This window comes from Porites lutea, chromosome 14 (genome assembly GCF_958299795.1).
Source record: "Porites lutea chromosome 14, jaPorLute2.1, whole genome shotgun sequence".
In the NCBI taxonomy this organism is placed as follows: Eukaryota; Metazoa; Cnidaria; class Anthozoa; order Scleractinia; family Poritidae; genus Porites; species Porites lutea.
Window position 1 is genome coordinate 3,329,505 of NC_133214.1, and position 27,931 is coordinate 3,357,435.

Below are 27,931 nucleotides of genomic sequence, written 5' to 3' on the forward strand. Positions count from 1 at the left end.
CATCTAGGCGTATTTACCTCTTTACTTCCTACACTGGTGAAGGTGGGTATTTGCTAAAAATTCCAAATTTCCTTTTTTTAAAATCCTAAGATATAATTACCAGTATGCAACAGTTTAGCCAAAGAGCTTTCATTTGAATGGTAACACCATGGGGTTTCATCCACAGACTCCAAAGTTAGAATCACCTTTCATGTACAGCTTAATAAACAGTACCACAGGAAAGTACTGCTCAGTAGCTTTCATTTGAATGGTCACGCCATAGGATTTCATCCACAGACTCAAAAGTTAGAACCACTTTGTACAGCATACTAAACAGTACCACAGGAAAGTACTACTTGCATAGCTTTCATTTGAATGGTAACACCAAAGCGGTTCATCCACAGACTCATAAGTTAAAATGACAGATCATCTCGATATCTCGCCATAGCTCAGTAAAGGATAAAAAGGGTTAAAACAGGAGAAAATAAAAGGAAATGACAACTGAAGCGAGGATGAAAATGAACTGTAATACGTACATATTGACTAACTTTATACTTGAGAATGGACTGACTCTATGCCGATTTAGACCTCTTAACAGTACCTTGACATAGATTAGATCAGAAAAAAGGATAAGAACATGCAGACCACTAGCTTTGAGATAATTTAATGTTCATATTCCACGCTTGATATGCGCGTAAGATATTTGTTTATGTATAGTTTTTTTCCCATTTCAATGCGTGATAAGCCCGCGGTTATCATTCTCGTGATCATTAAAACGTACTCTTTGATTTCATCACAATGTGCACCTGTTCATAAAAAAGCGATATTCTAATTTGAGGCAACGCCTGCATTACGAAACAAACATTGTAGTGAAATAACGCAGCCAGAGCGTGCCGATAACTTGCGATAGTTAACTGTTGTCAGACTAGCTAGTCACAATGCGAGAAATAGTTCACCTACAAGCCGGGCAATGCGGAAATCAGATCGGAGCGAAGGTAACAAGACATTTCTACTCTTATTTTGGGTGAATTTAAATTTTTACATGTGATTACCTTCAATATGTGGTCAATTCACCTACTCGGAGAGCCGTTTTTTGTGCTTCAAGAAACTTTCCAGTTTCAGGAATGGATATAAGGAAAACTTTTGCAAAAAGTTATATAATTATCTATTGTTAACTTGTTTAGATCTTTTTTCTTTTGAAAAGGTACGTATTTCACAGATGGGCTTCACACATGCATATATTTTACAACTTCCATTTTAATCTGTTTTGCATTTTGATGGTTTGTATTTTACGAGAGACTGTCATTTTCAAAAATTTAGCCGTCAAATTTAAGTTTTTCACACCGAACTAAGAACGAGCAAAAGAAGACTATGATTTGCTTTGTTCTGTCACATTTTTTTCTGATCCGTATTTTGAAATCCTTTGCTTTGATAGAAAGTTTCATTTCCATTTTTTCTTCAGTGAGCCACACCCCAATAAATACAGATATGTATATTTACTTTTTTGCGTTAGAAAGCGTAACAAACTTCCACCATTCACTCTCCTCATAAAATATTAGGGACCTTAAAGGTGACATCACAAGGGACGATTCGCAACAACAATTTTAGCGCAACACAGCGTGCAATGCTGGGACAATGATGTAACCATTCGAAACAATGTCGCAACAATATTGCAACGCTGTGTTGCGCTAAAAATCGTCGTCGCGAATCGTCTAGTGTAACGTCACCTTAAAGATACGAGGACGACGACAGCGAAGAAAACCCCCGGCGTCGTCGCTTGAAAAAGTGATATCGCGGTTATTCCAACTCCGGCTTACTTTTCTATTGCCTTGTTGGCGTTTTCGTTGTCGTCGCAAGGAGCTCAAGCCAAAACGCCGGCGACGACGACGAAAACGTCACTCAAAAAATGAATTCGTGCTGCTTTCTCGTTCAATTCGTCAAATGTTGCCAATTTTTTTCTGGAGTTGAATTCTAAAAGACTGTGCCGAAGTTTAGTTCGTTGTCTTGTGTTCGCCTCCTCCAACAAAACGTGAAATTAGCCATTTTCACGTCGTAGTCGTGCAGTGTTCAAAAAAGCGTGATGCATTTGCAGAGTTGTTATTTTCAGGTTTTGCCAGCCTCAACCTATTGCCTTTTTTGCCGTTCTCGTTTACCTCGCCGTCGTAATTGCTTAAGCTCTCTAAGGTCTCTATTAGCGCTATTTAGATGACGGAACTACTAGTAAATAGACAGGCCTTCTTAGACCGTGCACTAGTTTGTATAGTACACGTATCATTTTATATAGCCTGCAACCCTTGCTAGTATGTCTTATCCTAGGCGATAAATTACTTGTCATATTTTTCAGTTTTGGGAGGTCATTTCAGATGAACATGGTGTGGACCCCACAGGATCATATACTGGAGATGCACAAACACAACTTGATAAAATCGACGTTTATTACAACGAGGCGATAGGTATGAACTATGACCAATGGCCTCCAAGAATTTAATAGCAGAACTCTTCATACAAAGTAATAATGGAATTGCTCCTGTTCCGTTATTTAAAAGATTACACAGACCCCGTTTGTGTACGATATTATTCACACCTTTTTGGCCTCCTGAAGTCAAAAATATGATGCCAGAATTCTGCGGCTTTTGAGACCTTGGACAAATTATCATTCATATTAAACCGCTCTGGCTGTACGTTGTTATCACTTATCACAGAATTTTTTTTTTCAGAATTTGACAAAACTACGAAAATTTGGTGTTTCCTTAGTGTTTGATTTTAGCCACTTCTTGAAGTGAAACTTTAATTATAAATAAATCGTCAGCAAATAATTGTCCTATAAAACGGCTGTTTATGATTCTGCGGAAAATTATTCCGTAAATGAATCTGGACTACGATCTCCGCGATCCATGATTTGAGTAGGAACATTACTTAACTGCGGTATCCCAGAGAGCGCTCAGTCGACGCAGTGTTATTGGGCGCGTTTATTTCAGTCCTGCCGGGACGAAGAGGGTAAATATTCAGATTCGCTGTAAGACGCACGTTAACTAATGCATCAACTAAAAACGAAGGCAAACATTACTTTAAAATGTTTACGGAAACTAGCCCATCAAAACTCTTCGGTAAAATGATGCTTTTAAGTTTTTCACAATAGGTAAATTACTATGAAGCCATTTTATTTATGACTTAAAACAGCGTTTACATCTGAAGGCTTAAGTTCTCTAGAACAAATCAAGTTCAAAAGATTCAAAGCTATAATTATAAACGCAAAAACTACCAACAATTTTGATTAATACGGATACTTTTAAAATTTCCATTAAACATTTTTTTTCCGATATAGACTTAAGAAAAGATTTTTTTTGCCCGAGGCTTATTTATCTGAAAAACAAATTCCCCATTTGCTTACATTTAAATCGAAATGGAAACAATGAAAATCGAAAACTTGAACGGTAAATTATGTTTCCTTTTCCGTCAGCATAAAATCAAATAACTTTACATATAATAAACATTGTTTGTCAAAGACTTCACTTAAAGATCAGTTTAGTCTATAGACCAATTTCCATCGCAAATACTATTGGTTGACGTATAATGATAAATAGTTATTTCGTCTGCTTACAAATTAATGCTCTGTCCTTTACGTGGGCAGGTGTACTAAGTCGGTCTGATATCTAAACTTATTGACTTCCCAGGCGGAAAATATGTCCCAAGAGCCGTCCTTGTCGATTTGGAACCGGGTACCATGGATTCTGTGCGGTCTGGGGCATATGGACAGCTTTTTCGACCCGACAATTTCGTGTTTGGTAAGGCGAGTTTTGTTTTGTACTACTTGGATATTTCATCATTTTTATTTAAAATTGACTGACAATTTTGCCACATCAAGAAGGGTGCACGTGATTGGTGGCAAATTCAACCGGAAAGAATAATGTTTGAATATCAATTTTTTGTGTTGTAGGATATTTTTTATCATTATACTGGCTTTTCTTTTTCTTTCTCTCTCTCTCAAAAGAAACTTATCCCTGATCAGGAATTATAAGAAACCCATAAGAATAGCTCTAGGTCTTACTAACTTTTTTTATAAATTATGGTAAAACTTCTGCGTTTAGCAGTTGGTCTGTTGGCGAAAAAATCTCTGGAATCTGGGGGGAGTGGGGAGGACATTTTCGTTCACCCCCTTCCTTACCCACCCCCACTCCCTAGCTAGCTAGCTAGCTTGAAACCCGCAATAAAGTTGTCAAATCTCTCTCTATTTTGGTGTTACCTAGCCGGCTTGGCAAATGTAATCTAACACCGGTCAGTAACGTCTGCGAAACAGCGCCGAAATCCATGTTCAGGGCCCCCAACGGACTCAACGAATTCAAGACAGGAAACGCGTTTCGAATTTCCCTTCAACCTGATTGGCAAATTGACAATGACTTTTTTAACAGGCCAATCATGGCCCGCACACTGGTGGGGGCCAAAACAAAGATTTCGGCGCTGTTTCGCAGACGGACTTAAAAAGAGATTAGTTTCGTCTGTGGCGCAACTAGGTGGTACCATAACTATGTGCTAATTAAATCCCGAACCGTGTTTTATGTGTTCCATCGTACATCGACTCATTTTATACTATTAGAGCGGTTTTCATTTGAGTGTCGAAAAGTAATTGGTTTTGCACTTTCTACACGATGCGATTGGTTTAAAAGATTCGCGCCACCTTTTCATCCAATCAGAAGTAAAACCAAAGCCAATTGTGACGCGCTCGCATGCATTTTCCCGCGCTTTGCGTCAGCCACATGTAATTACTTCGAGTTTTGATTGGTTCAATGTATTGTCTGTGTCCTATGTGATTGGCCAGAGTAATTACTTTGGTTTTGGTTTTACGACACTCAAACGAAAACCACTCTATACCTTAGTTTACTAAGTATTTTTTTTTCCTACAGGCCAAAGTGGTGCGGGAAACAACTGGGCCAAGGGCCATTATACGGAGGGGGCTGAGCTAGTGGACTCAGTATTGGACGTGGTGCGCAAAGAGACTGAAAACTGTGACTGCGTTCAGGGTTTTCAGCTGACTCACTCTCTCGGAGGAGGGACTGGTTCGGGTATGGGCACACTGCTCATTTCCAAGATACGCGAGGAGTACCCTGATAGGATTATGAATTCGTTTAGCGTGGTACCCTCGCCAAAGGTATGTTAATGAGTTACGTCATGTACAATTTCGGCGTTTTTCCCGCCATTAGTGACAGCTACTTGTTTTCGTTTCCAGTCCTCATTGGCTCGTCGAATTTTATTTGAGTTTTACCCTAGGAACAATTCTGCAGCTATTCTGGTTTCGTGTCCCTTTCTTGAAGTCCTGAGTTAGGCACAGAACAGGTCATTTTAACCCATTCGCTCCTGGAGATTTTGCCGAAAAACGCGTTTTGAAGCTAGTCGAGTGGTTTTCTGGTCACTGTCGTGCTATAAAGAGCTAAAACTTACCACAAACCGGTTTACAGGTCGTAAACTTCGCGGCCTTCTGATCCAGATGCAAAATATCAGCTTGCGAAGTTCGGGCATGCGCAGAAAGGGTTTAAAAGTGACACAGCAGTCTTGACTTTTACTTTTCGCTTTCTCTCCTCCCCTCTTTTTTTTCTTTTCTTGCCTCATTTTTTTTTCTCTTGCTGGGCATTTAGTAGGCTTCATTTTGGTGGGAAGAGTTTTAGGAAAGCTTTTAGGATGTTAAGATTAGGTGAAAGGAAAGGTAGGTGAGCAATGGAACAAGATTTTCATGGAGATTTTCAGGCCAATGTCACGTGGTTTTTTGCATCTTTCTCCGGTGTCCTTGACTGAATTGTGCTCATTCTGGTATGGTTTGAAAGATCTCTTCACTCTGCACAAGTTAGCGAAGAAAAAGTTGTCCTTGACCGTTAAAACTGATGACGTCACAAAGGGTAGAAAGGACCTGGATCCGCACGGGCGGTTACGGGCGGTTCAGGGGCGAATGGGTTAATATCGCGACTTCTTTATCGATTCAAATGTATCGGACAGCCAAGAAGTAAGGAAGTCGACTCGAAGAGAAGTCTGTATAACAATGTGTCTGTGATTACTATCAGGTGGTAGTCTGTGTACAGCCGCGCCCTCCCCTCCCCTCGAACAATAGGTTGATTTAGCAACAGAACGAGAACGTCAATTCTCGGTGACGGTGCGCGCAAATCAAACAACTGGCTTGACCAATGGCAGAGCGACAAATTGGGCACCGGAAGTCGCATTACGTCCTTTACGCGCGCTTTCCCGACGTCAAATGACGTTCCCGTCCTGCTGCTAAATCAGCCTAAAATATTGAACAAGATCGTCCGTGGGAGTATAGTCTTAAATAAGACTGTTGAGTCCTAAACAGGTCTACTGGTGACGATAGTGACGTTCTTCATTAGTTGCGATCATTATACGTTTCCTGTAGGCATATGACATGTGCAGACATGTGCGCGCGATTCCATACTTAAATAGTTTCAGGGACGTTTCTTTGAGAACGTTTTATGGAGATTATTTTCCCATCACAGGTCTCTGACACAGTGGTTGAGCCATATAATGCCACTTTGTCAGTTCACCAACTCGTTGAGAACACCGATGAAACCTACTGCATCGATAACGAAGCATTATATGACATCTGCTTCCGGACACTCAAGCTGTCCAACCCTACATACGGGGACTTGAATCATCTGGTGTCCGCAACAATGAGTGGGGTAACTACGTGCCTGCGATTTCCCGGCCAGGTAGGTCAGCGGCAATAAAAAGAACAGGTTGTACAGTTATTTGACAGTAAACTCTAGACTCGTAATGTTGTTCAAGGCTTCACTGTTGACGGAAGTCTGTACGATGACCATTCCTACGAATACGCTATTTCCTAGCCTGCCAGCAAGCTCTCCTGGGGTGCCCCGGGAAAGCTTGCTCGCAGGCTAGCCATTCCCAAGTTACTCCAGGCCTCTGTTTCAAAGCGAGGCTAAGAGCGAAGGCATTGATAAGAAAATTATTTTTTTATTCCTATCCAAATAAAACTCGTTTTTACAACGGGGGGTTTTGCATTGAGCCTAGTTTTGAAAGCGAGAGTTTTTGGAATTCGGAAATGGCCTATTAAAAAAGCCAGTTTGTCTGCCTTCTGCTATTTGATTTTCAGTATATTGAAAATTTCAATCTGCTACTTTTCTTGAAAATTATTTCAGGAACTCTTTACGTCAGTGTTACGAAGTTAAATGACAGATACAGATTCTTAGAGACAAACAGGGCCCTTTTGTTAAATCTCAGTGATAACCTTAATGAATCCCTTACCTATCCGTTCGATAAAAGTTCGCAACACCAGTTTCGTGTTTCGTTGTATACAAGGTAAAGATTTTTGAAGGGTAGCGCTAAATTTTTGGTTCAGCGTCAGAAATTTTGCAAGTCTTTGAAAATTCAACGACGTATAGCAACAATGAAACGGCAGTCACGTTGATGTACGAAGCCAATCATGTGGGCATTATTGAACTCTTTTCTCATGAATGTCAATAGTTCTTGACCACTTCACTGCTCTATAACGTTTGCAAATGTATTCTTACCCCGTTTAAATTGATTTTGAAACTTTTAGCTGAATGCTGACCTGCGAAAGCTGGCAGTAAACATGGTACCGTTCCCGCGCCTGCACTTTTTCATGCCGGGTTTTGCACCGCTGACCAGCCGCGGCTCACAACAGTATCGCGCCTTAACAGTGCCAGAACTGACCCAGCAGATGTTTGATGCCAAGAACATGATGGCAGCCTGTGATCCCAGGCACGGCCGCTATCTCACCGTGGCAGCGGTATTCCGAGGAAGGATGTCAATGAAGGAGGTTGACGAACAAATGTTGAACGTTCAAAACAAAAACAGGTCAGTTGGTTTGGATTCTTGATTACGCTATTTTTCACCCTGTCAGTAGAGCCTTTCTTTCACTTGCTTGATTTTGGCGCACTCAAGAAAGACACTGCTTGAATCGAGTAAGATCTTTGCTGAGCATGCGCCGCATGTTGCTAGGATACAGTTCGAAACCAGGCCTAATAGCTGTCCTTTTTATGATTTCAGTTGTTATTTTGTCGAGTGGATCCCGAATAACGTCAAGACCGCTGTTTGCGACATACCTCCTCGCGGGCTCAAGATGTCGTCGACATTTGTTGGCAACAGCACTGCTATCCAGGAGCTGTTTAAGCGAATTGGTGAACAGTTTACAGCCATGTTTAGACGCAAAGCTTTCTTGCATTGGTACACGGGGGAGGGGATGGACGAGATGGAGTTCACTGAGGTAATAGACCTCTGGGGGGAGGGGGATAATTGCGTGGACGCGTAGTTTTGTTGCCCCAATGTGACGATACTCAAGGGATTGTTTTCTTTGATTAACCCAGTTCCTCCTTTTTATTCGCAGGCAGAGTCCAATATGAATGACCTGGTGTCAGAGTACCAGCAGTACCAGGACGCCACGGCCGAAGAGGAAGGAGAGTTCGAAGATGAGGAGGAAGGCGAAGAGGAACCCAACTGAACATTTCAAAACTGAATACCAATCAGATTAAGTTCGTTCTTCTTTTTTTTAATTATCTACCAAAATTTTGGTAGCTCTTAAAACTGATAAATTTGGGATTTGTTTTTGAGTCACTCTCTTGGAGTTAAACAGTTTCTCGAACTTTTTGCAAATTTCGAGCTAAAACGCTGATAGAGTGAAAGTGATCATGATGCATTTTATCACGGCCCTGTATCATTGTGTCATCGGCGTTTATATTCACCGGTAATATTCATTACGATAATGGACTAATAGAGAAAAGTAGGTTGTCACGTGACCATGTTAGCAAAATTTCTGGTTCTTGACAGAGACGGCGATTTGCATTCTCGAACGATGGAAGAAAAGTAAGGGCTACCGTTTGTTCCTCAGTGCAATCATGCCGGGAAAGTAATACATGTCATTTTTTTTTCGTTTTTTTTTTCTGCCACATTTGTAGGACCACGGTTTGTTGAGATCCAGAAAGTTTGCTATCATGGCAACGTGACGTAACGACTTCTCCCGATGTGGCGAATCTGGGTTTTACGTATTCTGATAAAACAGTTTTCTTTTTAGCTGTAGCGCAATCTTAGAGAGGAATAAATGTTTAAAAACTACAGAAACATGTCTTGTTACTTTAAATCTCACCGTAACATCGCACCTCACAAGGAAGTTTTCATAAAAGCCGCCTTCAGCGATCTTCAAGTTTAACGCTGCGAGAATCAGGCAGATAAGAATTAAGAAAAAAATTGCTTTAATTAGATTGTCGGACTAAACTTTCAGGAGCTTTGGTAATATCAAAGTGTATTCCCTGATTGAGGCTCTGCAAAAAGCCCTTCAATTTTTCATTTGATTTGCAGACAATCGGCAAAGAAATGTACCAAATTGCGAAGAAACGCACGTGCATCGTGCTTCGTGCTGATCTTGTTGCCTAGCACTCGGCTGCCAAGTAAGTCCCCGGAGAATAAAAAGCTTTTGTTTTTGATCGCCTGAAATTGTCGTTCATTAGTCTAGAGTTAGTCGAGCAAGGTGTTTTGTTTTCATGCAAAATGTAGCCATGTGATTAAGTTGATTCTTCACGTTTCAACAACGGGACGATTGCTTTACGTTTGGAAACGACGTAAGTTCAATTTTAACTGCTCTTTCTACTCTCTAAGTTGAGTTTGTTAAAAGCTACAGGACTTGTATGAGCAAAGGAGGGGCAAAACTTGTTCGTGTAATCAATAGTGTCCAAACTTTTCCTTGAATAGTCTAAGAAAGCCATGAAAGAATCAACGGCTAATCGTCTTTTACGACACTTCACTTTTTTGACGTATTTTATCCAGAGTTTGTGTACCCGGTATTTCATGGCAAAATGCAAACGCTCATTTACACTTATTAACTTAAAGCAATGCTGAATCTAAAGCTATGTTTAAACTATACCGAATATAGCTTTTCGTGCCGACACAAAAAGCAATCCGGTATAGCATGAACACCTATATATCCGATATGTGACTCTCCACTGTAAGGTCGGTGCACAACACTAGGCGACAAGTTGCAGTAACAAGTCGCCACGACATATCACTCGGTGTGTACAGGCCCGGCGACTAGTTGCAGCAACATGTCGCGGCGACACATCACAGCGACAAATCGCTTCGTGTGTACTGGAGAATTTTGGGGAAAATCTTCGTCTCCGCAACAGAATTTTGTCACCGCAATAAGTCGCAAAAATTCTGTCTGATTTGATTTTTTGCGACATGTTTCTGCGATAAAATTCTGTTGCGGAGACGAAGATTTTCACACAAAAAAATCCATTTCACACGAAGCGATTTGTCGCTGGGAAGTGTCGCCGCGACATGTTGCTGCAATTTAAACTACGAACAGTCCCTCATTTTTCCTCAGGGACAGTAGAGCGAGCAAAATGCTAGCGCGCGTGAAATCACCCCACGCGAGAAAGGCGAGACGCGGCGAGGAGAGAGGACGTGTCACCCGCCGCTTCTCGCCTTTCTCGCGTGGGATGATCTTCGCGCGCTCGCGTTTCACTCGCTCTACTATCCCTAAGGGAAAATAAGGGACTACTCGTAGTCTACTGTAATTTGTTGCCTACTGTGTACCGACCTTTCGAGATCAGCGCGGCACAGCTTCGCGCCATCACAGAATTTACTCCGAAATCAGCAGTTCATATGTGTGAACAGGCGCAAAAGCTATCGGGAATAGTGTGAACAGTAGCCTTAGGGCCTGTTTACATGGAGGTGGAGGACACCAGATAGGTGAGGTAACATGTAGCGGCTCACCCCACCTATCATGTAAACGTGATCAAATTAAAATGGGAGATTGTATGTCCAGGTGGGTTACCCCACCTAAGCGGGTTACCTCACCAACCTGGGGTCCCCCACCTCCATGTGTACAGGCCCTTAGTCTACTGTTTACTTACTGTTTGAGCGCTGTTTTTACATTTCTCTGATCTAATATTGAGACAAACTTTAAAAGTTACCACTCGATCTATAGTGGTGAATTTTATTTGCATTCAAAACTATACATACTTTATAAATTCTAGCTGAGTAGATACAAACGTGGCTCAGTGAAATGTGAAGAGCGTCGTCTAAAGAAACTGAGCCTAAACTTTAAAAAGTTTGATATCTTCGTTTACAATATTGTTTTTTGTTTTTGTAAGGAATTAACTCCCTTAGTTATGAAGGTACTATTATAATATCTTAAGCAGTGACGGTCGCTCTTGTATTAAATGATTTCAAAGGGCAATGTGCTGTTCTATAGTAGTGGTATATGTAGTACTTAGACCTAACGAGTTCATTCCCTAAAACAGGAGAAACAAGCCCAGAACACTTCTCCAGCGCATCGAAGTGGAGGTAAGTCCTCGCAGCCGAGAGTAATATTTAAGTGGTTATGCCTTTTATCACAGCACAACTGATTTTAATAGTTCTAAAAGACTTTCTTTGAGGTTACTAGTACATTTGTAACTTCCATCTTCTATCTCAAATGCACATGACGTCCTTTTCAAAATGGCCAACGCAATTATTTCAATCTTACTAGTGTACTCTTTTTAAGTGAAAATATGTCTTTGCTTCGATCAACTATTAAAGTTCGCTTAAGCTGAAGTCTCAGTGGACCAAAATAAGCCTGATATTCACGCCCTCGCACAGAGACTATCATTAAAATTTAAAACCGTAGCAATTATCAATATTACAACTTAATTACCAGGATGATTACTAGCTGACAATTTATGATAACTAATATCAAGAAATATCCGTCCATGCATCACTTTCTAATAACATTTTTTTTCTAAGCTATTATCACACGACAAAATTTTTGGTACAGTATTCATTGTTGTAAAAATTTAATCCTCCCCGCCTCCCATCCCAATCCGCATCTTATTCCAGCATGCAATGCGGCCGATACACGCCATAGCGACCGTAATCGCACAATCTCGCTGAAACGTAGGATTTTTTTCCCATTTTATTTAACCAAAAACCAAATAAGAATCAACTATAGAATGACCAAGTTTGCGGCCATACGAATCAGTGAAATTGTGGTATATTGATACAATCGAGAGGTTACAACATCGGAGTCGGCAAAGTGCAATATGCATGCTGGTATTGATCAGGCCTTAACTAATACATACAATCAAACAATCCTATATACATTGTAAAGCACACTTTCAACTTTAAATAATAAAAAGGTATACTAGACTCTGGAAAAAAATCTTCATGAAATGGTCAGAATGAACATAAGGATTATCTAATTTGCTCGAAGTGAAATGCGATTCATTTAACTTCAGACCCACTGTAGAATTTATTTGTTTATTTTTTTTATTATTACTATTTAGTTCAATGATATGAATAACAATAACTTTAAAGAAACTTTAGAAAATATTTCTATCGTGAGATATAAATACTGTAATTTAAAGCTTAGTCATCTTGGAATAAAAATAAGTTAGTTTCTTTTATAGTGAAAACTTTTCTTTGAAAAATAACAATTCCAGGCAAAAATTTGCCTTTAAAAAATTCCGAAACTTCTAAAAGAAATTTTTGAACGTAAAAGCGAAACAACACAGATATCTTGCTTTATTCGAAAGCTACAAAACCTTACTTTTTAACAAAGATTATTGAGATGCATGCTATAGAGCGTTTTCACCCACATGTGTATTGGAACAAAAAGGATCAAAGTTTTTACATAATTAAAAAGGGTTTAAGTCCCACAGGATTGGTTTGGGGAACGAACAAGGAATGTCCAACCTTATGGGGAATGTAAAATCGGGATATTTTTCTATGACGGACGAACTACCGAGCGACGAAGGCGCGAGCCGCTTGGCGGGGTGTGGGGCCATGCTCTCCTACAAAATTTTGAAATCTTGATACTCTGAAACGCCATTTCTGGTGTTCCGAGAAGGACAATTTCTGTCTAAGATGTTCGCTAAATGAATTGTCAGTTTCATGCTTATTTATGTTCGCGTGACTTTGAGTACAAGCACTCGATCTTATTTATATTTCTTCCGTTTTTTTAAGTTTTCTGGATATCAATTTCAGTTAAGAATACTCTGTTGGGTGTGCTTGTATAAGTATCAAGAGAATTCATAACAAAGTATCAGGACGGATGTCAGAATCGGGATTTTTCCTATCCCAATTGGATCGCATACTGGTCGGAATTCGGGATTTTCAAGCAAAATCGGGAGAATCCCGACGAGATCGGGATGGTTGGATAGTCCTCTAGCATGCCCGCTGTTTCACTGTCTTGGGACACAATATGGCGGACGTGACGTCATGTGAAAACGCCCTATGCACTTAGATACCTGATGACATCACTTAGCAACGTTACTTGATTGACATACAACGCGCTGGATTAGTCCACACAATGATGATATCACACTATATATTATATATATCACTGTATGCAGTGTTGGTAGTGTTAGTATTCTATGACGTCACGACTTAAACTGTTGTCGTAATTTTATCAAATGACGTCACCATCATGATGTTGGATTTAAACGCAGCAATCCTTTTTTCTAGTTTTCTGTTGTCTTCTTCAAGCGCGTTGATAAACCTTGGATCGTCGCTGTCGAGCTCTTTCTCCGCTCTCACTGCAAAGAAAGGAAAGAAAAACAGATGTAGCAAAATTTTTTTGATGTCTCATACAGCTGATTGTAACAGGGACGAAAGCATTTCTAATCGTCGATAGCCTTTCCTTCGCAATTCAAAGCCATATTTCTGATCGAAATAAAGAAACGAAATAGTTATAACCTATTTTTACATAATAGATACTCCGGAATATGCACTTTTATTGTTAAGGGATTTGTCTCGGACCTCATTTTTTAAACCATATAGGGCCATGAAAACGACCTAAGTTTGGCCGGAACATTTTCAGAATGAATACTAATTCTCTCCCGGCCTGAAATCATGAAAACGATAAGCGATATGCATACGATACATTCCAAAACTTACGTCCATAACTCCATCTTTGGTTTTCATCTAGCAGCCTTTGTTTGGCCTCTGAGAATTCATCCTTCAGATTACGTTGTCGTTGCCTTAGTGAAGCAATTCGTGACTGCCTTTTTTCGGAATCCTGCCACTGAATAATAGAAACAAAAATAACAATAAGTAAGAGATTTAAACAAATCTGATGGTACAAAGAGATCCTACAAAATAAACCCATTGCTACATTTTCAGGTAAAACTTTCCTCTCCCAAAATCACTTAGCTAGGGAGTCAGAAAATATATAGTTTCAACTTCAGATTCTGAAATCCCAGCTATGGTGTGACCAGTCACAGAACTTTCCTGTGGTACTTTTTATTGTGCTGTACAAGGTGGTTCTAACTTTTGAGTCTGTGGATGAAATCCTATGGTGTGACCATTCAAATGAAAGCTACTGAGCAGTACTTTTCTGTGGTGCTGTTTATTATGCTGCACAGGGTGGTTCTAACTTTTGAGTCTGTGGATGAAATCCTATGGTGTAACCATTCAAATGAAAGCTACTGAGCAGTACTTTCCTGTAATACTGTTTATTATGCTATACAAGGTGATTCTAACTTTTGAGTCTGTGGATGAAATCCTATGGTGTAATTATTCAAATGAAACCCCTTCGGAAACTGTTCAGCGGTACTTTCATTTTTTTTTTTTACCTGAAAGTTTGGATCCATGGCCTTCTTTATTTTCTCCATGTCTTCGACTTCGTAAACTTTTATCTGAACTGGCTCATCCAGGGACTTTCTTGAGAACCAGCGCCTTGGTGAGTACTTCCTAATTCTGGAGCCAGAACCGGGGGACGTAGAGCGGCTTCTGCCGTAAGAACCTAAAATTCAAGGACCTCATAAGTTCTCGAAACAGTTACACACCACTAACAATTAAATAGGGACTCTACTAAGTACATTTGATTAAATGGGCTGAAGAGAGAATAATGCGAAAGAGAGCGATTCTTAGGGCGTCGACCAAGAGATGTGAATCTCACTAAAGTTATTTTTAGGGGCTGTAGTTAAATATGGGATGAATCGATACGCATAGCTCTCGCATTTGCCGGTTGGAATTGCTTTATTTTTTTTTAGCTTAAACTTAAAACTTCTAACGGGCAAATGCGACAGCCATATGCATATACCGCAAATGAATCCAACTAAGATCATTATTATGGTAATAATAATCTGTGCCATGACCAGTGGACCGAAGCACAGGCCTACCAACCCAAAGTGTCAGAGTACGAATCATTAAACTTTCAAACCTTTTTTAGATTTCTTTTCCAACAGAATTCGTTGTTTAAACAAACGTGCGCCTACCAATAAGGTTCTTGAAGCAGTAAAACAATATTTCCTTTTAAGGGAATAGCTTAAGAAAATAAATTTTCTTACCTTTCTTTTTTGAACGGTTCAGTCCTTTCTCGCTACAGCTGTCACTGGATGCGTGGCTAGCATCGTTGCGCATGCTCTCATAACCGCTACTGCTGGCCGCGTCAGATCTGGAAGACACTGCAAGGAAATAGAAAAAATATCTTAGGTTTCACTCAGTGTTGTTTCAAAATTGAAACAGCGGAAAGGCGTTATAATTACACAAGCACTCTTATTAATCATCTGCTGAAAACCATGGCAAATGGTTGTAAGTTAACAGAGCTACCGTTTCGAAGCCATTTCCCAACTAGCAAACAAGAGGTATATACGTACGTGACTTCGCTCTTTTAAGCGAACGACTTCGACCGCGGAATCCCGAAGAGTCTCCAATGCTGCTGTCACTTGCATGACCGCTGCTGTAACTACTGCGGTCTCTCCTAAAGAGGAACAATAAAACGGGCAAAACTCAATATGAGGAGGTAATGAAATACCGGATTACGTTACGTTTCTGTGAAACTACCCACCTACCCCTCCCCTAAGCCAACATTTTGCCCTAAGTAAGAACTAAGTGTTAATGTTGGTTTAGGGGAGGGGTAGGTGGGTAGTTTCCCAGAAACGTAAAATGATCCGAAATACCAATAGGGATTATGAAAATGAAACGTCAGAGCATTTTCACTCACGTGACCAGCAGCTTTGCAAATTCATTGCAACAAAGGAAAGTTTTTGCATAACAAAAAGGTTCAATCCCATAGAACTGGTTTAGAACACCATAGCCGTCGTTTCATTGTTTTGGAATACAAATTTGGCGGACGTGACGTCATCTGAAAACGCACTTAATAGGTCACTTTGAAAAACACCATAACAAAGGTTTGAGTAATGTAGCGTGATTGTTCCAAGTCTTCTGCCCTAAGCACGCTCTTGTCATGCAAAAATCGACTCCTTAATAATATATATCAGCACATTTTATTTTCCTTGCGTTCGTTGGGCGCAGAAATAGCTTTAAGGGATTAATAATCGCGGAAGGAGCTGCGTTCTAGCACGAGCTACCGAAAGGTACTCAGAATACTACTGTGTCATTCTTACAAGGAGACTGCAATGGTAATGCTCAGTGAAAATGAGCCCGTTCAATCAAAAGTACTTTGACCTGAGATTCAAGTCTATGAGCCATATGAAATAACGCGGTTAACAAACGAGAGAAAAGATATCGATCTACTTACCCGAAAAATCTGAATCTTCCAAACTTTCCACTCCTTGTAGGAACAGGGGTGGCAGGGCCCGACATCTCATCCGCTGTCGTCTCCCCAGCTGATACCACGGGCTCATTCTGCACCCAGACCACCTCTGTGCTCTCAGATTTTGGACAGGTCTCGTCCGTATTTGATGACGTCAACGCCAACGTAGACGCGCTTTGCGTGTTGGCAGCAGCTGTTGTAAACGTTGCTATGAACTCCCCAGACAGGCGGTACTGGCGATTGCAACGTCCGTTCGTTGTGACTGCGTTTTGTGTATCTGGTTTCTCTGCGTTAGAATCGGAGGGAATCGTCGCCACAAATTCCCCGGATAGCCGGTAAACTATCCTAGGCGGAGAATTTCGATCGTGGAAACGCGAGATAAACTCTTCCTGGGGAGCGTAAGGCGTTTCTGGAGTAACCGGACGGTATTGTATGTCCGGTCTTTCCACAGAAACCGAAATTGCCGCAGAAGGAATTGGTGATAAAGTTCTCTTGGATGGTTTATCTTGTTTTGAAGCTTTGTCAGCTTTCTCTGTGTACTCTGTGTCCGATAGTTCGGATCCGCAGTAAGTCAACTTCACAAAATTGGACACAGAACTAACTGACGAACGATCGCTTCGCTTAGAGGGACTATTATTTGCCTTAACGTAATGCGCATTGCAGCTCTTGCTATCCTTACGTGCAACATGATCCGATGCTCTGTCATCAGGATTTACTAAGGAATTATCTAACATGTCCTCACCCTCTATAACACAAGTTCTTTCTCGACTACTGGCTCCATAATAATTGTTGTTCTCATCCTCACTTCCCATAAACGTAACGCTGGTTTTCATATTGCCCACCGCAAGCGACGAAAGTCTTGGCGTTGATGCAAAACGCGACCTTACGACGCTTCGACTCGGCGTACACCAGGGCTCTGTTTTAGCCGTCATAGAGCTATCACTCGACCAATCCTCATCTTGAGTTTTGCCAGCGCACGGCCCAATGTCACTGTCATAGTCTCTCTCACCGCGAAACCGAAGTTTAGGACTGGAGATGAGCCTAGCAGTCTCTGTACACGTGCGTTTCTGTGGTACCAGAGGCGGTAACAAAGTGTCACTATTTGATGTGTCACAAGAAGACAGGGGAACAGGTGGTCGGTTGGACCTCGGGCGCGGTCGGCGATTCTCCGGATGTCGAGCGGTTGGTCGAACATACCGTGATGAGAACTTTTCGCCCTCGCATTCTCTCAGTTGCTCAGCGACGAATTTTTGAAGAAGTGAGCGTAGGTCTCCCTTATTGTTGTTGACTGAAATATTTCCCATGGGAATATTCTCCTTGTCTCCATCAAGACGAACAGTTGTGTTTCCATCATCAATTTCAACGCTAACGATGCTGTAACTGCAGCTGGCGCGGTTATTGCTGCCGTTTTGTGAGTCAGCAGACGTTCTGTTCAGGTTAGACTCGACTGACGGAAACTCAGGTATTGGAGACAAAACTTTACTGTGAAACGGTTTCAATACCTGAATATCCTCGAGTTCATCCTCCGTAGATGAGGACTGGGGAGAAGGAACGAGACGATAGAACGTTTTCATTGGCGTTTCAAACGTGTAACTGTGCGTTACGTCGGTATCAGAATCCGTGGCGCTATCGTCTGAACCTTGACGGTGACCTGGTTTATGCTGGACCATTTCCCCGGCTGCAGTCTCAAGAGACGTGCATGCGTCGACATCCTGCAAGCGCTCCTCCAGCTCCGGAAATAGAACATCCGTTTCATTTCCGGTGAAATTTCTCTCGGAATCATCTTCTTCCATTTCCTTTTCCTCTTCGCAAAAAGCTTCGGCGATGATTGCATCTTCCGCGTTCTTTTTACCCCACGCAATCTCAGAATCATCGTATGATAATTCTTCCGAGCTTGTCTCTCGAGTTTCTTCGACGACGTAGCATAATTCTCCTAATTCTGACATCGGTGAGGGTGGCTGGCAGTTTTTGATCAGCTCCTCAGTTGTCTTACCACTCGCGTGACTTTGTCTATTTTCGTAGTGCTGCGATACTTCATAATCGAAGGAATCAAGTTCAGAATTGAGCGAATCTCCAGCTTCGATTGCGTTACCGTTAAGCTTAGCAGCGGGGTCACCATTATGGCGTGACAATTCGTAATCGTGCAAGTCCTGCTCCATGTTGAGAGATTCCATTGAAATAGAGTCCGTGGGAAAGTCATTTATAGCCTCGCAAGTGAGAAATGAAAATGACGGCACCTTGGCCATTACTATACTCTCAGCGTCTGAAGACTCACTTGAGGTCTCTGGGCTCATTACACGCGTACGCAGCTTGGCCTCCTCGCCTGGGAAAGACTGGACAGGAATAACTACAGTTGTGTGTTGAGAATTCATAGTTTCATCAAGGTCAAGGTTTGACCCAAACTTGGATGGCAGAATCAAGGTATTTAGCTCGGAAGCTGGGGGTTCATAAAGTTCCTTTTGTTCAGAGTCGCTAAGATGTGTCCTAGTTCTTTTCGCGTCTTCTCGTGTCCTTTCAATACTGTTTGTCGGGCTGGCTTTTTTATCATGAAGTCTTTTCCGACTTGCCGTTGGGTTTTCCGGGGCAATTTCTATTTCAGTCTCGTAACACGATTCTTCGGTGTAATATTCGCTGCTTTCGCCCTCTCCTTCCTCACGCTTGGAAAATTCTTTTCTAACGTTTTCTTTGACGAGGCCTCCAGTGTCCTCGCTACCTTCCACCTCACGTTTTATCTCTTCACTTTCTTCCTTGTCGTCCACTTCCTCGTTTTCAATGGACTCTAGTTTCCTCACAAGGGACTGCGTACTGCTAGACACCCTAGAGTTCTTGAGAGGGAGCCTAGTGGGCGGCCCCTCGTTATCTGTGAGCTCCCGGTCACTTATGGCCCCGTCAGGGCCCACGTATATCACTGTATCGCAGGATTCTTCGCCGGTGCTCGAGTTGTAGTCGGAACTACCAGGTTCATCGATCGGACAATCTTCGCGCAGCTTCTCGTTCAGCGCTGTGGTTCGTAGTCTTGGCTCGGCTGTCCGAAGTCTTGGCTTCCGAATTCGGGACTCGTCACAGGAACTTTCGCCTCCGGAGGAACTTGTGCTGGATCCCTGAAAAATGATGGAATTAGTCATTAAAATGCCTAGAATGTCATCAAAAAATACTCAAGGTAGGGAAAAATCAAGTACAGTCGAGCACGTCTTTTCAAGGCACACACTCAAATTGCCTTAACCTAATCAGCTAATATGGTCAAGATTTAATACGCTCTTGATAATACTGACCCTTTCAAATTGAAGTGTCTTACTGCCTCTGCGAGGATTATATCGTATTGTTATATGTTAAACACGTTAATCCTTTCCAAAAAGACACTGAGTTGTATTAGTTTTGTTAATATAGGAATAATCACAGAACTGAAGGTGAATTATAAACATCTTTACTTGGCGACTAAATATTGGATGGTGTAGGTATTAAAAGTATTATTAACAATTTAATACATATCGAAAAAGACATTTTCACCACTTGGATATTTCTTATCGATTTTGTGCGGTTAGTGGTACAGAATTCCTAATTACTACTTTTGTCCGCAGATAAAACAGTCGCTTAAAAAGACACTTCCAGACAAACGACAGAGTTAAATGATTTATAACCTAAATTTCTTCCCAGCACGAGAGGGCATTTTTGTCAAAATTGGCAATCATCGAGGCTTAAAACTCATACAGGGCGATAAGAATATTGCCCCAGGGCGGAGGCCAGGAAAATATATCAAACATGGATGCAGTGGCAAAAACTATCAGAACAATCAAATGTCAAGTATAATCGCTGTAGAGTTAGTACATTTGAAGGGGCTGGTTTGTTTCGTTAGTGGCTAAAAGTGAAATTCGCTAACACTCTGCTCAAATTGAATTACAAATGATTGTTCATAGTACATACTTTTAATTTGCTCCACGGGATATCATATCTACTGAAAAGTGCAAATCTTAATTACAAGCTTGAAGTTTTAGCATGTGTTGATGCTTTTTAGCTCTTAGCATGGACAGTAATGCACATTCGTTCTGACGCTAAGTGAAAACTGAAAAGGGCCTTTAACTATCTAGCTCGAAGCAGTGTGATTTTTGTGTGATAATTTTTTACAGTAGTTCATTTTAATTGGTAGTATGCCTCGACATGGATCAAATATGTCTAAAACACAAAAGCTAGGACAAAAACTATTTTGTTCCCCTTTTATTCTTGCCGAGTTCAGACTGTTCAAAATAGTTATTCAAAATAACTTGCTTGAGAACGCCCTGGTACTCACTCGCGACGTATAGTTCCTGAAACCACAATATCGCAATGCTGGCAACTAACTTGAGTTACTTGTAACAAAAATAGACGGTTATTCAGCGTTTGCCCTTTACTCAACGTTGCGAAGGCGATTTCTGTGTTGACAAAGCCTCATTTCTGCACTGAGCTAGATCCTTTGAAAAATTTCGAGCAAGTTTAACTTTATGAATTGTTTTTCTCTTTCCTCGTTACCCTACTGTGTATTAACTATTCAATGAATTAAAAATGCCAGAGCCAACTGGTCGAAGGAGTCTTGCTCTTTTAGTTACAGAATCGATAAACCATAATTCTCGCAGAACACAGATGTAGACATGAATCTTATATCATATGCCACGGGAAGTCGGATAATAGTTATATATATAGTTCAAGTGTATAACAGAGAAAATATACCACGGTAGACGAAGTTGTGTGGACGAAATCTCACGATATAATCATTCAAATCAGCCCTCCGTGGCAGAGCGTTCGCATAGTACTTTTTTAAGGAATAAAACAAAAAGTAAGAGAAATTTTCGCATATTTCGGAGGCAGATCCATGAAGTTGGTAAACTTTAAAGACTCTCAAGTATAATACACTGATTTTGATGAATGCACGTATGGTTTACTTGACGAGTCAAATTCATAAAATATTGGAAAGAGTACTATTGGAACATCGGCCTCACCTAAAATACTAAGTATTCAGCGAGGCAGTAAAGTTTCCTAGCTAATATTCAGTACAAGGAATGATATCTCGCAAGTCTGCGCACAAATATTGGAAAAGATATCAGCACTTACCAATTCACTTTCGCACAGAAACTGCGAGATTAATTCCAAACCCGTCCTCGAATTGCAAGACGCACTTTGCCGCAAAGATAAATAGCTCGCGTGTGTGGAAATGCAATTCGCACGAGGCTGGCCCAAGGGAGGTATGTTCAAATGAATAGAGTCGCCATGCGTGGAGTTATAATAAGATCAGAGGAATGAAAACATTTGAGCAGCTAACCTAATAACCCTTCTCATTGTATCTTGGGTACAAAGGGCGGTCATCAAAGAGACCACAAAAATTAATTATAACAAGCACAAATAGCAGGACAATTCTCTCTATAAGCAAAACAAGATTGCAGAGATATTATTAGTGGGTATGGGCAATTTAATTGTTCAGAAAATGATCCCGGATCAAAAGTCTTAGATTACTTCACCTGTTGGAACTCGTAGGGAACAGCGGAATTCTCTTCATACTCTTCAGTAGTGATCAATACTCTTCAGTAGTGATCAATATGGCTTCGGAGAAAAGTCGGAGACCACAGTACAGACGTTTAATATTTCCGTACTGGAACTCACTGGCCCAATGTATCATGCTATATGACAACTCCGACTTCCGGATGATAAATTTCGTTCGATATTAGCGTGTACCTTTTGTGCCATTTCCATTATTTTAAAGAGGGAGTCTGGGACTAGCCAGGCTTTAAAAATAAATGACGATATGACAGTCGCTTGCTTACCTTTCCCTTTCGTTTGCGGAGGCGGTGGAGCCTGCTAGCAAGCTGGACAGTGGACAGGGTTTCAGAGTAGAATGGAAGCGAAGGTGAGACATGCGCAATCATCGTTGTACGACACGACATATTTCCAATTGACTCTTGGAGCATGCGTGTTATTTTACTTGTTCTGTTGAGGAAATAAATCAATAAATAAATAGATAAATAACGGACTTTTCTGCAAATAAGTTGGATTTTCTCTTGCAACTTGTTTACAATGGTGTTTCTAAACTAAACTGAACTTTGTCAATTTAAATCGACACGTAAAATTTAGGTCACCCCAATTTTTGATCTGCAAGAGTCCTTTTCCTCTTCTGCGTTATATTATTCTAATTTTTAGAAAAAAGTCAGTCCGGCCTTTTCTCGTGCAAATATAACTACATGAAGACTTTGTTTTGTAGTTCACTTTAGTGTTCTTTATTCTTACCATGCGCTGTCGTGATATTTGCTTGTCATTTACGACGAAAGGAGAAATATGGAGAACGCGCACGCGCATAGGAGGGGCGAAAAGGAGAGGCATGTATTGTATTGCTGTTGTTGCGTGTTACTCTCGCGCGCTCCATAAAAATTAACCGGCGCCCACGACGCAGGCTTTTTACTTCAGTGAAACAAACCTGTGTGGCACGTGTTTAGCGCCATTTATTAGAGAAATGATCACGTTTCCGAGTCCATACAGGGACATGCTGCTGGCTCCTCCATCTTTCTTGGACCCAGTGTACCCCTCGCAGCTGGCGAGATCGATCAGATGTAACCGAGAACGGCCTCCGTGGACTGGCGAGAAAAAACAAAACACTGGTTCAAGAGAAACGTAAAACTGCGTGAAAGAGATAACGTGTCTGTATTGAAGGAGGTCGAAGCTTGTCATGAAGATCATTTACAGTAAATAGCAAAATTTACACGAGAACGAGTATCATAAATTTTCTTACCTCCGCCAGCATTTTTGGAGTTTTTATCCACGCGGTATTGATAGATATGAACTGTAAAGAACATGTGAGAGTTCATTTTTTCTTCCCAGTCGTTGTTTTCTGAAAGAAAAAAAGAGAACCAGAAAAAAAATCAGTTTTTAAACTGCTTGTTCTTCGATTTCCGCAAATCTGCAACAGAAAAAGCGAAACATAAGCCTCATACCTTCAGTCTGGTTGGTCAGCGGTTTTGTTCTTGAAGCAACAGCTGCGTCAAGATAGTACGCTGCCTTCTCAGCAGTGGCTGCGCGAAGCTCCGTGGGATTGATCTCCTGAAATTAGACCAAAATCGTGTCCATTACAAAGACGCCAAGCATTCTCAGCGATTAGATTCTTTCCATTAGAACCTTTCACATGACGTCACGGCGGCCATATTATACGGAGCTTACGCAACAGGACGGGAGAGGAAAGAAGAAGGAAAACCTTGTGTGACAAGCGTGACAATAATTTAGTTTGAAAAACTTTGCCGCCGAACTTCACCCTCCTTTAAACAACATTAACTTAAGTGAAGACCACCAGAAAACACATAACTAATAGGCCTGTCACGTTTGTCACACACAACGTTTTGCCGTCTTCTTTTTTCTGCCGTCCTGTTGCCTTTTGGTGTACTAGAACGATACAACGGCGGCCACGTTGGTGTCTTAAACCAGTCCTGCGGGAGTTGAACTTTTTAAGTGTCAAGAGTGATTAAAATGAATTCTCTTCTAACAATATCAATACATGAACAAGAGAAAATGTCATGAGAATTAATTGATTGACCACCAATAGCAAATGCTTTAATTTTTAATCAAATTCTCTCCAATAATTCTGCAAGGAAATGTATGGAGATCAGTCGTGAGTATTTGTATGTGGATAATGGGGTTTAAAGGGGTTAAAGCCAAAAAAAAATGTTTACCTGAGCTCCGCCAATACGGTCTTCTTTTAGAAACACGCTAGGGCTTGGATCCCCGATGCCGTTTTCTATTCCTTTTAAACACAAACACACAAAAAAGTTAGAGGAATTAGCTTTTTTCCCCTACAAACTTAACCTTAAAGTAAAAAAACAAAATTTTCAAGTTCTCGTCCTACTTTGTTTTTATCATTACATTCATAGGAACCTACTTAATAATATTGATATTTATCGACTGACTATTATTAAGAAATAAAAATATTTAAGTTTTTACCCCAATTGAAGTTTAATTTTTGGCTACATTCTCTTGGGGGTGTTAAGCTGCAGGTTTTAAACTGAGCTGTGTTTTTTTTTTTACTGCCATTACCTGTGGCTTGTTCGGAGAGTAGATCCCGAACGGTTTCCGATCGGCCAACTATCTCGACTGCTGACACCCGAACGGAAAATTTCGTCCCCGTTCTAAAATGAATCAAGAGGAAAGCAAAATTACATCAATCAATATCGAATATAACTGGTTAATCCACAATTGAAGATAGGTTTCTTTTCTCTTACTTTTGTTTCTGGTCGCTTATCAGTCTGAACAGCCACGACAATGCACAGGGAATCAAACCTAAAGTTTGTTCCTTTTCGTCTCGGCCGATCATTGTGTTGGTTTTTCCTAAGAGAAGTATGGATCGAAATAAAATTAGGATCATGGGTATTTATAAATACAAAGTACTAGAAAATACAACATCAAATATTTAAAAAAAATTTGCTGGTAAAGCGGAGAGGGGACTGGGGACGAAATGTCTCCCGCAATTGTTTTTGGGATTGTTACTAAGGACGAGCTGGTCAGCTATTGACCATTTTTCCGTAACCATAGTAACGGTCCCAGAAGTCTTTGCGAAAGTTTACGCTGTTTAGTTTCCCTCTCGCTTTTGAAGTGGCGAAAGACTCGTGTATAAGTGTACCTAATCCAGCGTGACCATACGAGAACAGGCAGCCATCCGATCCTCCAACTACAGCTTGGAGAACGTCCACTAGCGAGCCTGAACATACTTCAACCTAAAGAAAAGTAATATTGTTACCGTTTGTAAATCTGGAATCTTATGAACACGATGGTTCTTTAACGTTTTAACATCTGGATGAAACTCTTAAGTGGGATAATTCAAACTAAGCTACTGAGTGCTGATTATTATGCTATACAAGGTGATTCTAAGTTATGAGTCTTTGTGGGATGAAATCCTAAGGTTGGTCAATCCAAATGAGAGCAATTGAGCAGTAACTTTGTACTTGTTTTTACGCTGTTCAGGGTCGTTCTACTATTGGAGACAAATGTACTGTTTTGTGTGCCATACAAAGTGTCTTTGACTTAAGAGGAGCGGTAATAAAGCCGCTTTAAACCGAACAAGAAATTCAAGTGCTGTGAGTTCTCTGTAACTGTGAACGGGCAAAAGTTCAGGCAAAGAGGGACTCCAAAAACAACACCATGCAATTTTTTCTCACTTACCTGAGTGGAGTCCGACTCGAAAATTGAGTCAAACGCGAACATCTTGGGGGCTGCCACACCCATTTTTCTGTGCGTCTGTGACACGTGACCTACAGTGCTAGGATCGTATAGCGTGACCTGTCTTCTTTTCTGATCGACTTTCATAAAAGAGCCTGTCTCTCCAGGAAATGATGGACCGATTCGAAGCATCACTTTAACCTACGATTAAAAACGCTGAGTTTCAACATAAGCGCCCTCTATTTTACTTTATATTCACGATATGCCATTTCCGAGCTCCAAAATCTCTCATTTCTAAACGAGGCTAATTGCTAAAGACACCTTTCTTGTGAAAATAAGTTTTCCTGGCATGAGAATAAAAACCCATTTTCATATCAATGGCTTCGTACTTAGCCTCGCTTTGAAACAGAGACTTCGGGCAACTCGGAAATGACCTATTCAAGGATCATGTCTAAAAAATGCGGGAAACTGACATCATAGCTTTATTACAAATAATATACTGTTAGAGAGATCTGTGTGAATCTTTTAGTAACAGAATCCACATAACGGAAAAAAATATAAAGGCGCTACTATTTAAAAATATATCTTAAAACAAAATCCTACTGTATGACCACGTAAATGCGACCCATGGAGAACTTTGAAGCCCGTGGATGAAATATTATGGCTGGTGTGACCATTCAAATGAAAGCTACTGAGTAGTACTTTCCTGTGGTACTGTTTATTATGTTGTACAAGGTGGTTCTAACTTTTGAGCATGTGGATGAAATCTCATGGTGTGACCATTCAAATGAAAGCTACTGAGCAGTACTTTCCTGTGGTGCTGTTTATTATGCTGTACAACCTGGTTTGGAATTTGGGGATTTTAGCTAAAATTTGACTTTAAGTTTTCTTGGGAGTTAAAACGTTAACGCTTGTGAATCCTACCTTCCCATCCGTCCTCTTGGTGTGCAGTTTAAGCAGACCTGGTGGCACAGCTGGGCTTGACACCCGGAGTACTTCCTTGAACTTAGTAGGGAAGGGGTAGGGCTGGACTTCCTTTTGTCCATGTCGCGATGGTATCAACTCGACAGACGGTGAGGGGTAGTGTGGGGAGGCCTCTTGCTTGTGCGTGTGTCCTTTTTTGTGTTTCTTCTTAGAAGACATCAATTTTTGGGCAGCTCTGAAAGAAAACTCATGGTTATTATCGAGCAAGACTCAGAGGTTATAGCGGCATGACAAATTTGTCTTTAATTTTATTTGCAGCAGAGCTCTCCCATGCGCGAAGCATCATGGGTAATAAAATTTAGTTATCTATGCTTCCGAGAAAATTTGGTAATCACGTGACCGCACGCCCGTCCACCCGTCCGTCCGCCTGTCCGTCCACACCACAGGGAAACCAATGTGAAATGTCATTTTGTAACAACTGTGGCAGCCTGCAACCCGAGTTTAACTTGATTTTAAACTTTTATATTAAGCTTAATTGACAGTTGTCAAAACAGAGTATCCGCTGACCAGTATTACATGACCTTATTAAGGTTCAGATGTCAACCCATCTAGTTCACCTGTTTTTTGACGTTTTCCGCTGACCAGCTATTAGCTGTAAATTGACTGCGGGTTCAAGTTTAATTCTATTTTTTAGGAGAGACGTGCCCAATTCACCAAGTTATTACCGTGGTCATATTTTAACGGGAGCTTCGCCTTTAGCTCTGGCTAATAAATCTATCTATTATTTTAATAAGGTAAACACATGATTTGACAAGGTTTTGGTGCGTAAATGCTGTGGTTAAACAGAGCGGACATGAGCTTAGGGATCCAATCGTATTGCTCTTTGAAACATCCTTTTTAACCGCATACAGAGCAGGAAAATTATAAAAGATATTGTTAGAAATATTTGTGGCAGAATTTTTTTACCTCGCCTTTTTTCCGCATAATTTTAAAACAGATGTACTTTGACGTCAAAGGTAAAAAAATACAAGGGATTACGGTTAAGATTTGTATTGACGGTAGAAGAAAAGAAAAGTTCAGAAAGAAGAAGGAAGAATGCAAATATTGACTTTAAAAGAAAAAGAAACCTTCTCTGTGGACATGTGTTCATTCAGCTTCGACTTAGCTAATAAAAAAACTTGATTAGCGGTTAGTTAGTTTCTTGAATATAATCTTTAGGAAACAGATTAAAAATTAGGCATGGTAGTCGGGTCTTTTATAGATAGAAAGTGTTTGTGTTGAAGAGGAAAGTTGACGTGACTTTTCGTCGAATAAAACGTTGTGATATCTAATGTTAATTTCTTCGGAATCCAACAGCTCTCA

At 40.7% G+C, this 27,931-nt stretch overlaps 2 protein-coding genes across 2 annotated transcripts in view; one reads left to right on the forward strand and one right to left on the reverse strand.

Moving 5' to 3' along the window:
- Window positions 1-669: 669 nt before the first annotated feature.
- Window positions 670-8,980, forward strand: LOC140924207 (tubulin beta chain-like). Its single transcript, XM_073374243.1, has 8 exons — window positions 670-974; window positions 2,324-2,432; window positions 3,654-3,764; window positions 4,881-5,125; window positions 6,474-6,686; window positions 7,535-7,812; window positions 8,005-8,221; window positions 8,342-8,980. The coding sequence occupies exons 1-8, from the start codon at window positions 918-920 to the stop codon at window positions 8,453-8,455; spliced, it is 1,344 nt and encodes a 447-aa protein (XP_073230344.1). The 5' UTR covers window positions 670-917; the 3' UTR covers window positions 8,456-8,980.
- A 2,984-nt stretch (window positions 8,981-11,964) lies between these two features.
- The window catches only part of LOC140924218 (uncharacterized), a 36,898-nt gene continuing 20,931 nt past the window's right edge, over window positions 11,965-27,931 (reverse strand). The window contains exons 4-19 of the mRNA XM_073374254.1: window positions 26,570-26,804; window positions 25,649-25,846; window positions 25,110-25,203; window positions 24,712-24,817; window positions 24,527-24,618; window positions 24,166-24,236; window positions 23,437-23,542; window positions 23,235-23,333; window positions 22,923-23,079; window positions 22,276-22,438; window positions 16,472-19,587; window positions 15,588-15,691; window positions 15,279-15,395; window positions 14,562-14,731; window positions 13,885-14,011; window positions 11,965-13,523 (exon numbers count right to left, since the gene is read on the reverse strand). Coding sequence (XP_073230355.1) covers window positions 13,375-13,523; window positions 13,885-14,011; window positions 14,562-14,731; window positions 15,279-15,395; window positions 15,588-15,691; window positions 16,472-19,587; window positions 22,276-22,438; window positions 22,923-23,079; window positions 23,235-23,333; window positions 23,437-23,542; window positions 24,166-24,236; window positions 24,527-24,618; window positions 24,712-24,817; window positions 25,110-25,203; window positions 25,649-25,846; window positions 26,570-26,804 — 5,104 coding nt within the window. The 3' untranslated portion in view covers window positions 11,965-13,374. The remainder of the gene's footprint in view (window positions 13,524-13,884; window positions 14,012-14,561; window positions 14,732-15,278; window positions 15,396-15,587; window positions 15,692-16,471; window positions 19,588-22,275; window positions 22,439-22,922; window positions 23,080-23,234; window positions 23,334-23,436; window positions 23,543-24,165; window positions 24,237-24,526; window positions 24,619-24,711; window positions 24,818-25,109; window positions 25,204-25,648; window positions 25,847-26,569; window positions 26,805-27,931) is intronic.